Raw genomic sequence first — 12,834 nt, forward strand, 5'->3', positions numbered from 1 at the left:
CGGAACCACCGAACCCTGCCCTGTTTCTTTTTTTTTCTTTTCGTCTTTGCTTCTTAATAAAAAAAAAAGGAGAAATATACTTGCCTACATATGTTATTCTACATGCTTTTAAACCATTTAAAATTACAATTCATAGTTTTATATGGGAATTATATAATGTTAAGTTACTATTAAACAAATGACTGACTAAGTATTTTATACTTTAGTTTACTTCAACCATATTCCATATAAATCAGATATCATACAAAAATAAAAATACCTTAAAATACAGTCATGACAATAAAAGAATATGACTTTAAGGACTTAACAACATTACTTCAGTTATACTACACCAACATCTCTTATACATTAGCACTAAGGGAACGCACTGAATGACCTGGTGGTTTTTGTCCATAAAACTACTCGTCTAAGATTACCACAAAGTAAAAGATCTCTCAGCAAAATTATGCAACATTTTAGGCACACTATTGCCCCGATCAAATCAGTGAGCTGGGATGTTTTACTCTAAACATGAACTACTGTTACAGCAACAGACATGGACTACTAGTTGTAATCTGGAAAAGGTCACCTTCTATTTGTTCTCCCGTAAATTTTTTACAGCGCTGTTAATTCAATCTTGCAGGCCTTCTTAGAACAAAAATGAGAAAAAGAGAGCCGATTAGTAGCTCATCCAAGCACAAAACAAAATCACCTGCCAGGTTTTCTCTAAGTGCACTGTCACAATGTTAAAGGGCCCCGTTATACACTGAAAAAAAGGGATTGGCCAACTCTTGGATTTACGTAAGCATCTTGCGTGTATTTAACATAAGTGCCTCATGCTTTAAAGTTAAGTGTAATTATATAGTGTAGAAACTACATGATATGCAGAGAGGCTAGATTAAATTGTTCATATCATGTTCGAGTGAAGTAAGTCAATAACTTACTGCGACACCACACGGGATTTCAGTCTCGCACGCTTTGGATTGTGGTTTCAGGAAGGCATCCATCTCAGTCAAATCGAGCAGCCGCCTCTAAGTAAATTGGGTGGTTGTTGCATTAAAAAAGTCTAACTTGTAATTTAAACACAATAATTTCATGTTTCTATGAATGTAATTAAATCATGAAGAATCTGTACGAAATTCAACAACTTAATTTGTTCTTGTTGAGACGACCTGATACAATCTAGTAAGAGTGGTTAGTTGCTGAACTCATGAAATTCACAAGATCGCACGAGATTTCAAACTGCAGGAAAACCACTGGAGTTATAAGAGGCAGACAACTACACACACACCACATGTATGCTATTGCTATTTATTGTGGTTTAACCTGTCAAGGACAAAAACGTACAAAAGAATTCTGCATCAAGCCTTGAAATCATAGCTTTCCTACTTTTGTTAAGTCTGGATTGGTGGCGTGGTGGTTAGTGCTGTTGCTTCACATTAAGAAGGTCCTGGGTTCAAATCCACAATCTGGCTAGTTTGCACTGGGTTCTCTCAGGGTATTCTGTTTTTTGTCCCAGAGTTAAAAGTCAAGCAGTTGTTAGAATTAGGTTAATTGGTGATTCTAAATTACCTGTGAATGTAAGTGCAAATGGTGGTTTGTGATAGACTTGTGAGCTGTCCTGCCTTGTAACCTATCACTTCAGGGTTATTTCCCAGCCCCCCTGCACCAGAATAAGGTTAGGAGGATGGTAGCTATTGTAGATCCATTCAATTTTTATGGTAACCAGACTCTAAACTTTGTTGAACATTATGTAATATGAAGACAACATGTAGTATTTAAGTGACCAAGTAGTATTGGGGTAAAAGTTATTGAATAGTGTTAAAATAAAATGACAAAATTGTGAAGGATTAAAATATTCCAAGAGCTCAACTTACATCATCTGAACATGTTTCAATCGTGTTTTATGAACACAAAATGCACATGGTTATTACATATGAAAAAGCTGTGTTGATTTAACTCAATTGTTTAAGTTTTTGCCAAAGCAAGAAATTTGTGTGCAACCAATGTCCACTATTGAATCAAGTAAATTCAACATGGCCTTTTGTTCAGTGTAGACATGTCCATGGTGGAGAGTCCCAGATATAAACCTAGTGGGAGTAACCCCCCACAGAGAGACAAAAGGACCCCCTGATGATCCTCTAATCGCCTGAGCCAAGGTGTGAAACTGGGTGTGGGTCCCAATCAGCCAGAGTTTCGGGTGTGTTCATTGTGAAACCTAGCCCCACCTTATCATGCGAATTCCTGAGGTCAGATGGCCCAGGATGTGAGTGGGCGTTAAGGCGTCTGGGAAGGGATCTCAAAACTGGATTATAGATGGCAGAGAGTTGGTGTCGTAAACCCCCGCCTCTGTTCAAAGATGGTCGCTCACAGTGGACATAGTCAACTGACATAATTTCACCTAAATACACAGAAAATCTTGTTAAACGCCACACAGTTTGCACACTATTGATATTCTCATTAAGCCTTTTCTAAAGACGTTATAACAATCTATCATCCCTAAATACTAAATTTCTTTTCCAAATTTGGACTACTGCACTTAGTCACAGACCCGACCACTTTATTTAATTATCCTGTATGTTACCAAGCCTTTCTTCTCACACAGTCACAGTGTCTCTTTCAGTGCAAGCTTCACTCATCCAGTCAGACAGGAAACCCAAGTAGCACGTGGGAGCAGTATGCATCACATACAGCACTGCGTGTATTTGTATGAAATGCTGGTTTGTAGCCTCGCTACCAAACCAGCATTTCATCTCCGAGGAAGTTATCCCAGAGAGAGGTAAAGCAAGTGTGTAAGTTCATCTCTGAATGTTTGTAAAGCATTCCCACGTTAAGCTTAACAACCGATATATGGAGCGACTGCCTCTTCTCTCCCCCTGCCTCTTCTTGCTGCTACTTCAATCGTGAAACTGCTTAATGATCAGCTGATCGGCTTTTCTGTCACGAGTCCGTCTCTCTTGTTTGTTTTTCGCCCACTTCGCACCAGAAAGAGGAAACCAGCGGCTGAACAACAGCAGCACATTTAAGCTTGATAAGCTGTTGTTAGAATTTATTTAATATTACTTTCTACTCGAGGATCTTTTTCTACATAGCTGACAGCTGGTAACTGTGCAGGGGCGGATCTAGCAAAGTTTAGCCAGGGGGGCCGATAGGTCATTAACAGGGAAAAGGGGCACAAAGACATACTTTTCTTTCTTATTCTCATTTAAAATGTCTAGCTTTTAATAAATAATTATCTGAATCTTACACCCAAAGTTTTAATCTGATGTAAAATGTATAGAAGTTCATTACTGTCTGCTGTTAAGTCTAATACACCCTAGTAAGCTATATTACTTTTTCCTCTGGGAAGATACCATCTGTGCAGTCTGCAGTTCTGTTGAAGAAAGATGTTGAATCTATTTAATTATTCTTGAAAAATAATTGATTTCTGTGCATTTTTTTTCACACTGCATCAAATTAAAGTTGATTACGTCGATTAAGCATCATGAGGTGGAGGGTGGTTCCCTATTTTATTTTATTTTTTGCTGGGAGTTTGCAACCCTATTAGTTAGGTTGCTTAATATTTCTGCTAAGTACTCTTTAAAATACCAGAATAGGGAGGATGGAGTAGGTTTAAGTTTATTAGATTGATCAGTATTGCTGAACTATGAAATATTTTGGGTGCAGTGTATTTTTTACACACAGGTATAACAGAATAGCTTTAGTGTTGTCTATTTAAACTTGAGTATGAATTTATACAAAATGCAGTAAGATATTAAAAAAACTGTTTTATTGATTAAAAAACACTGTGTCAGATTCATATCGGTATCGGCAGATATCCAAATTTATGATATCGTATCGGACATAAAAAAGTGGTATCGTGCCATCTCTAATTTAAACATTACCACATTATTGAATTATCTTATTTTATTTCTACAGTAATCACTTGTTTTGATCAATCTGTACAAGAGCACTTCTAATTCAGTATTCTAAAAACTACTTTAAGCTTTAATCGCTTTTTCCCTTTCACACTAAGTGACTTGGACAAGATGATAAACAGACTCACATGCTCAAGATGCTGTCCAATCTTCATGAGCTCTCTTGTATTTGTAAGTGTTAGTAAGGTTAATACATTTTCTGTATATGTTTCTTTTCACAATTTTCCCACTTAAGCAGTCAGTTTTCTCTTTCCCAGGTTTGCTAACCCAAATTTTTTTGAATTCATCCAATATGCACAGATTTGCTTTTTCTTTGAACAGGTTTGTGCCTACCTTTAAATCTTTAAATCTCATGTTCACCTCATATCAGATCCAACCTTCGGCCACGTTTGTTCTCTCTGTTGCAAAGGGAACCAGGCAGAAACACCAAATATTAAAACCCAATTCTTTTATCCCCTTGATAGAACAGAGAAAACCGACTCATAGTGGTCAAAACATTTATATTTCTTTTTATTCAATCATCTTCCGGAAGAGAGAGCCCCAAAAGCGAGTTGCAGAAACTCTAACATTAGAATTTAAAAACGTCTCACATATAGGTGTTATTTTGGTACTTTACACCAAGGTTATTATCGTTAACGAAAACTAACGAAATAACGAAAACTAGAAGTGAAAAAACATTTTCGTTAACAGAAATAAAAATAAAAACGAGACTTTGCGAAAAAAGGAAAACTAACTAAAACTGTAATGAGTGTTCACAAAACTAACTAAAATTAACTGAATTTATAGCAAAAATGTGTTTAGTTTTCGTTGATGTGTGTGTGTCATACAATAGTCAAGGGTGAAAATGAAGTTTAGTTTCCAGGTTTTTTTCTTGCTGTGTCTCATTATGCCAGCAGGTGGCAGTACATTAGTCAAGTCGTCTGTGTTGCTGCTCTGTCCACACGCAGATTCATGTCAGGAAAAGTCGGGAGAAAGCGCCAAAGTCCAATTTGGGATTACTTTGAATATGACTGTGTTTTGGATAAAGCATAATTGTAGTGGAAAGAGACAAATTATGAGGGACATTTCTAAAGGGAAAAAAATCCCACAAACCTTAAAGTGCACTTGAAAAGCTCACACAAGAAGGCTAACCTAGCTTACCTTGAGAAGGTAAGGGAGCACACTCAACCCTCATCCCCAGAAAACAGAAGCTAACCCCAGGCAAGGCAGCGTGATGCATCCCGAGACAACAGGACGGGGATATCTACACAACTGTGTGAGTCAATTGCCTTCAAAAAGTTTATCAATTCACTTGAACCAAAATTACGAACACCCGATGCTGCAAAAGTTAATAGTCTCATTGGGGCCAAGATATACATTTTATAGTTGCCTGGTATCAATGGTTGTTCATCTGCCCTAATTAATTAATTAATTTATTTATTTATTTATTTAAAGAACCTATAGGTGGGAATGTGAGTTGTCTGTCTCTGCGTGTTAGCCCTGCGACAGACAGCTGACCTGTCCAGGGTGCAGGATATGGTAGCTGGAATAGCAACATACCCAAGGATAAGCAGAAGAGCATGACTGATATGATGAAACTGGGATTTTGTTACACTTAATTATTGCAAACACAACTAAAACTATAACTGAAACTAATCAAAACTAAACTGAAACTAAGGTTTTTCAAAAAAAAAAAAAAACTAAACTAAACTAGCAAACAATTGGTAAAAACTAATTAAAACTGATATAAAATCTGAAGTCAAAACTAAATAAAAATAAAAACTAATGAAAATTGCAAAACTATTAAAACCCTGCTTTACACGTCACACAGTTTTGATACAAAGACTCCTTATATGGTACAAGTTCCTCTTTTCTGTCTGGCTTCCTGTATTTATTAATGTACTTGTATAGCTCTACACTAACTTCCTGTTTTTCAGTCTGGCTGAGCACTTAGTTTATGAGTCAAAAGTGGCCTTGCTTTACAAACCTTCATTATTAAAGTACATAAAACAATATATTAAGAAAATAAGCACTGAGGATAAATTAATTACATGACATCTGTAATATTTATTTTAATACAATCCACATCTTAACACTTTTTTTCATATGATTTTTATATTGTGTGATAACTACATAGAAAGTTCTGTCTGTCTAACATTTTGACAAATTGCCTGACAGTGTGCAGAGATGAGGCTAAATTTCATATTTTACTAAGTATCTTTATCGTAACATATCAAGATTTTATTCAGTTATACTATGAACATTAACATTCAAATATTGAAAAAAAATATAACAAAACAAAAGGTACTACTCTGTTGTAAGTGTTATTGTTAGTAATTCACCAATATTAGCATGCTAACGTGCTATAATAAAGCATTAAACATCACTAGCATTACAACTTATTTCCCTTTTTTTTAATTACCTCTATGAGGTAGCTTTCTTCTAACTTCTTTAAGTAGTTTCCAGGCTTCTTGAAGGACATTCCAAGCTCTTCTTTGGGTGTTGGCTGCCTTTTGTTCTGTTCTCTGTCCAGATGATTCCACACTGCTTCAATAAGTTTGAGCTCCATGCTCTGGAGAAGCCAGTCCATGACTGATAGTATTCCACTGTGTGTTTTCCCATACAGCTACATGTTTACTGAATTGGCATTGTGTTTGGGGCAATTGTCATGCCAAAGCAAAAGCCATCACCAATAAGATTGTATTGTTTGTATATGTTCGTAGTTCCATCCAATTTCGCCAAAATCCCCCAACATCACTGGCTTGAAATGCAGCAGTCACTGTTGTACGCCTCATAAGTTCATGACCGTTTGACTCAAAATTCTGAAATCTGATTTCACTCCTTGATAAGAGGCGTAACAATTGTAATTTGGCAACCTCAGCCTTTGCTCCATGTTAACCTTCCTTGACAGCTAACCTTCTGAGACCATTTCTAATGAGGCTTCTCATTTCAGGTATTTGGTAGATTTCTTTAATTTCTTAATTTCAGATACTATTCATCTATTGCAGGTAGTTTTTAAGCAACACCACTTTTTCTTTTGTCCTCCACAGTTCCACATCATGCAGAGATCCACTAGATTTTCAGGTGATGGCTCTTTGGAGATCATCCTGTTGGTGCAGAAATAATATTTTTATGCCTATCAAACTGTTTTATTGTTGGCATTTTTCATAGATTCAATTAAAGAAATGGGGAGGGTTAACTCGGCGCAGACAAGGATTTACACTCACATTAACACCTACAGGTCGTTTAGAATCAACAATTAACTTTTCCCTGCTGGGGGGATTTTCCCATGACATTTTTATCAGACACTTCTGTGGTTAACCACAATAAGCCAGTAATTGGTTGGAATCCCATCCCTCCATTCCCTCCTCTTTCTTTTTGTGTGTTTGTGTGTGAATGTTATATACCACAGCCACAGCATTTAAATGTCCTATTTCCTCAGGCTGGCAGTTCATGCCTGTCCAATCAAGGTTAGAATTAGGGTTAGGGTGGGGACTAGGGGTCTAAGTGAGCATTTGCAGATTGAGTGTCATCACCCCATGAGGTTTTGGATTGGAGGTATAAAACTTGTTGCAACCAATCCACTGTCTTCAGTCCAGAGAAAGATTACACGTTTACAATGCTTATACAACTGTATTACTTCTCCAAGTGCTGAAACCTAAGGCTTTCATTACAAAGGTGTATTTACACGTCAAATATTTACTGATTTTCTTTCTCACCTACGAACAATTACCTACCTGGAGGGGAAGAGGGGCCCTTACTATAACCAAAGCTGTGACAGGCATGCCATTGCAACACCCATCAGAGATGTTTTATTGTTAATATGTCACCCGAGATGTGGAGACATATTATTATAACCCACTTAGATATGAGAGGACCATTTTCTGATTCTCCTCGGAGCTATCAGTAACATTCACGTGGTAATTCTTTCACATCGATAAGAAGATACCTGTTTGTCTGCTTTTTCCTGCTTTCTATTCATGCTGGTATACAAGGAAGCTACCTGATGTCATAATCTCAAACAAATGAAACAGCAGAGGCAAACTCTAACTGTGAGTGGGCATAACACAAATAGAGAAGAGTGGACACGCACAGTAAGAAAAACCCTAATTTATTACAATTCTTTATTCTACCATGTAGTCTTTCAACTTGTAAAGTAACAAAACAAAAAACATCACAGCACAAAAATTACACAATGGTGTCACACTCTCTCCTTTAATGCATTTATTGACACTGAGTCATTGCCATAGTCGTAAACATTGGTGGAGTGTTTAAAAGGTGTTGCAGTCGCCCTGATGTACAAATCACATCTGTTGTCAAGCCTTTAAAAAGTTTAACGTTTCCTAAAATGTAATTTAAAAAAAAAAGCATATATATGCACTTTACAGCTGAGTACATATGTTCCATATACTGAGTGATATATTTTAGCTGAAACACAAGGCACTTACTGGGGCACCTTTGAAATACTGATCAGGATGTGCAAACAGGAATACAAGATCAACACAGATACTGGCCATGTGTGGCCATCGTCAAACACTTCCCCTTCACTGCCTCTGGACAGACTGCTTTTTTTTCTGTTCCTACTTATGCCATGTCTCAACATTTGTTCAAAGCAAATGTGTAATTATTATTGCCATATACACACCTTTGTCTACCCACAAGAATTATTCCTTCAGGCAGGGCTGATCCTGTTTAGACCATTGTCTTGAAACGATTAGTACAACAAACACTAAACTAATATAATCTGCGAGTGAAGGAGCTCTGACCTTCACTTGTGTCAATATGTTTGTTTTTCGTTTTTTTTTTTTTTTTTAGTTCGTTCTTCTTGCGATTAGAAAAATCACATGGTCAACATAGCTTTTTGTTGAAAATAATCTGTCACACGTCATTGTGTTCTAAGTCTGAGTCAAGGTTTTACTGTTAGCTAAAATAAACAGCAGTGGAGATATGAGAGCAACACTGAGCACTTTTCTATGTGCAAATTAGTGCGATAACTGCTGACATTGTCCTGTGTAGCGTGAGACCTCTTGTGATTTAGCATTTTTAAATCAATATTTTTGGGGGTTGGAGGCAAGGCAATTATTCTGTTTGCTTTTGGCTTGGAAATTAAGCAGGTGAGGGGATATACCAGGACTACATATTGCACGTAGCAACTGGTGTACCAAACTGAAACCATAGAAACCTTTACATGATCAGACCGAGTCAAAGATTTTGATTTCAAACTGACTTAAGTACAATCTATAAGAAGACTGCTGTGCAAAATCTTTTCCATAAACACATAATTTCCTCTTCATATGCATAAATATTGTGTAAACAGCTTTGCTCAAATAAAATCAACTGTATCAAGGGTAGCTCTGTATTGTATGTTTTAATATTACATAATTGTGTGTGTTTTGGTGTGTGGACTGTACTTCCTATTGCTCCCCACATCCTTGTTTCCTCACATCTTTATTGTTGAGGAAACAATCTGAGTCGATGGAAGCACTCTGTGGGGGTTGTCGAGCTTAAAAACTACACAAGGCCGGGGTGCCAGCTGTTTTTCCTTAGCAGCTTTGGTAAATTTAATCCACGAGCTTGCCTGTGGAAAAATCCTTTAGGAAATCAAGCTGTAGATGAAATTAAAAAGATGGGTTTATGAAGGCTCAGTTCACCCAGATTACACATATTCCCTAACTTCTGTTATTTAGCTGTGCAGCGATGTGGTTTTGTTTCTCTTTGGAGTAAACATTTCCTAGTGGGTTTATGATCTCAGGCCCCAGTTTCAAGTCTCACCATGATATTAACTTGGTAAACTGTGGTTTAATTTAGAGTAAAACAGACTATGAAGGTGGGTATACGTGATGGCCGGGCAATCACAATGTTTTCCCTGGTCATTACTGTATGAGTCACTATTATATGGACTTACTTTTTGACCTTTGGTTCTCTTACTCATCATCTGGGGTTTTAAAACCAGAGACCAGTTAAAGCAAACAAATTTTAAATGCCCGAGACTTTTTATCAAGCCTACTAATAACTACAAACAGCTATAGTGGTTGAGGAAATTATCCAAACAACATTGCTATCCTTAGGAGTATTTCAACAGGAGAAACTGTTTGCACTGATGATTTAACATTACCCAGATAACAACTAGAGCTATAGAGATACTCAGTAGGTATCTCAGGTCAATGTGAAAAAAAAAAATATAAAGTGGATCTGCATGCTACGATTAAGGATCTGGCTTTTTTTCTTTTCTTTGCAATATGGATGAACTGACCTTCTCAAAGTTAAGACAGCTAAATGCATGTATGGTGTAAAAAATAACTGTTATGCAGTACAAAAAGGCCCTGCTGAAGTTTTGCTCATTACAAGACCACTGTACTCAAGTCTGTCTTTAGTTATTATTGGTTGGAATGGCTGAACTGTTGCATGGCTCTAACTGTGGAAGGGATTTTTATAACCTTATACACCCACAAAAGCTTTCCACAGTCATATGCACTGCATTATGTTAGTAAAACCAATAAGGTTTCATGCCCGGGTATTAAATACTAGTGTTTTGTCAGGAGCCACCAGCTTCACAGAGATCTACACCTTTGGTTTAACTCCTTAATACAACATAAATGAGGAAGTAAACGTCCTGTTTTAAAGAGCAACAATATATCAACAAAAGGAAGTGATGCAGGCATACACTGAGGGACTGTAGATAGAATTATCTGGATTTTCCATGATATGCCAACATAAAGACATTTCAGTGTATCTTAATGTGGCACCAAGGTATCCAGAGCGAGTCTCACATGTTATGTACTTTTTTAAACTATTACACTTACATTACCAGTGATTTCTGATAGAATGTTAGTATGAGACACGGTGATAATGATGATGGCAGGCTGGAAAAACACAAAGTCAAACTCTCTGGTTCTCTGAGTTGCTGACAGTTCATCTTAACTAACAACAGCTGGTTTGAGGAGTAGCGCCCTTGATGGAACCACCACCCAAGACAAAGCGTCACTTTGTCTCACCCCAACCCCTGCAGAGAGGTTCAGCACTTCCCCGTCCTCTCCTTCCTCTGATTCCTCCCCGTCCTCTGGCTCCCTTCTTACCACCTGCCCCAGACCTCCCAAAGCCCCCAACCCAAACATAGACGCAGCTGAAAGTCCAAAGCGCAACAGTGGGGAGTCTGAAAGGCTGAGCGATCCCATGCTTCCTCCTCCACCCATGGAAAAGAGCGGTGCCCGGTGGTGGCCTAGAGCTCTGGCATGGCAGAAAGCAGAGAGTGGCAAGGACGTCCCAAGGCCCCCAAGAAGGGCTGCAGCAGCCCCAGGGATGATGACAGGAGTCCCGCCTACAGAGGGCTGTTCAGTGGCACTCTGGTGGGTAGGAAGGCCCAGCCCTGTCCCTGACCTACTTGAACTCCCCGGCTCTTGGGCAACAAAGTGCCCATGAGCCTTGATGTGCTTGCGTAGGGAGCTGGGGTCTGTGTAGCGCTTCAGGCAGCCTGCCATCTTGCAGTAGTAAGGCTTGTCCACATAGTGGGTGCGAGTGTGCTTGAAGCGGTCACTAGAGTTGGAGTAGCGCTTGCTGCAGCCTTCATAGGGGCAGATGTAAGGCTTTTCCCCTGAAAGAAAAGAGAAACAAACAAATATGAGTCAGAGACAGAAGGACAAAGGAAGGAGAAATGGAGGGGAAAGAAATGATTTGATTTGAGAACAATGCCAGAGAAGGATGTTGTCAGTTTGTTTCTAACTCTTGAGATTCATGGTGTGTCATTGCTCAACAAGGAAAGGAACAAAGAAGAAAGTGTTATTCCGATGTGACACTTTTTAAAAGAACAAAATAAAATACTGCATAAGAACAAAAGATATAAAATACTTTATTTTTAATGGTCAATGGTCGCCATTGACCATGGTCGCCTTAATGGTCGCCTTTTGTAATAGCCTCACTGGGACGTTCCTTTTTTTTCAAAAGGTTTAATTTGCTCCTTCTTTACATTATTAGAGTAAAGTCTGTCATTTATGACAGAAGTGATAGCAGAGTTGTACGTTTTATTATTTCAGAAATCACTCAGTCAGAACATGCTATATTATTTAGTCTTAAAATATTTTTGGAATCTTCCCGTGTACCACTAGAGGGAGCCCACGTACCACCAGTGGTATGCATACCACAGTTTGAGAATGACTGGTTCAAGTCATTGCTGGTTTTGATGGGACTGAACTCACCTGTGTGCGAGCGAGTGTGTATCTTCAGGTTCTCCAGACGTGAGAAGCTCTTGTTACAGGTGGGACAATGGTGTGGCTTCTCATTGGTGTGTGTGCGGATATGAATCAGCATTTTATACCTAGAAATCATAACAAATAAGACACACATTTACAATCAAGATCAAGCCGTTTTTATTTTTTTCAGCATTTTTACCTAGGATGTGGCTGCTGATATTCAAATGTGTCTTATCTTGGAAGCCTGACATATGATGCTTACATTTATTAGTTTCAGATGTAGCCATTCTTGTATTTTGCTTGTTTACATTATTGTATTTGCACAACTCTGTTGCTTGTGAAGCTCGCACACAAGAATTTCACTCACATGTACTGTACCAATGTACCTGCACATGTGATGTGACAATAAAAGTGATTTGATTTTGACATTATATTGAAAAGATCATGACTCGCTCTGATGACCTGTCACACTGGATTCAAAGCTATTATTGCTAGCATGTTTTCATTTCTTTGTTTCTTAAGGCAGCCAACCTTTTTTGCACCACGGACCAGTTTATGTCCAACAATATTTTCACAGACTGGCTTTAATGTGTCGCGGATAAATACAACAAAATAAAATCAGTACTGGTACCAAAAAAAGAAGATTTATTCATGATATACGGGAAAAGACCCAGGGAAACCGAGTTAACAATAAAAATGATAAAAATTAAAACAACGCTAAAAACCAATAAAAACCCTGAGAACCATAAATTTCGCACTCAAGCCTCAACTGT

The 12,834-nt window shown here is 38.0% G+C and overlaps 1 protein-coding gene across 2 annotated transcripts in view; it reads right to left on the reverse strand.

Annotated features, from left to right (window-relative positions):
• Nucleotides 1-7,970: 7,970 nt before the first annotated feature.
• Nucleotides 7,971-12,834, reverse strand: part of LOC101484847 (zinc finger protein GLIS2) — a 30,418-nt gene continuing 25,554 nt past the window's right edge. For both annotated transcript variants that reach the window (XM_012924079.4, XM_004569083.4), the window contains exons 6-7: nt 12,068-12,186; nt 7,971-11,466 (exon numbers count right to left, since the gene is read on the reverse strand). In XM_012924079.4, coding sequence (XP_012779533.1) covers nt 10,793-11,466; nt 12,068-12,186 — 793 coding nt within the window. In that variant the 3' untranslated portion in view covers nt 7,971-10,792. The remainder of the gene's footprint in view (nt 11,467-12,067; nt 12,187-12,834) is intronic.

This window comes from Maylandia zebra, linkage group LG6, assembly GCF_041146795.1.
Source record: "Maylandia zebra isolate NMK-2024a linkage group LG6, Mzebra_GT3a, whole genome shotgun sequence".
In the NCBI taxonomy this organism is placed as follows: Eukaryota; Metazoa; Chordata; class Actinopteri; order Cichliformes; family Cichlidae; genus Maylandia; species Maylandia zebra.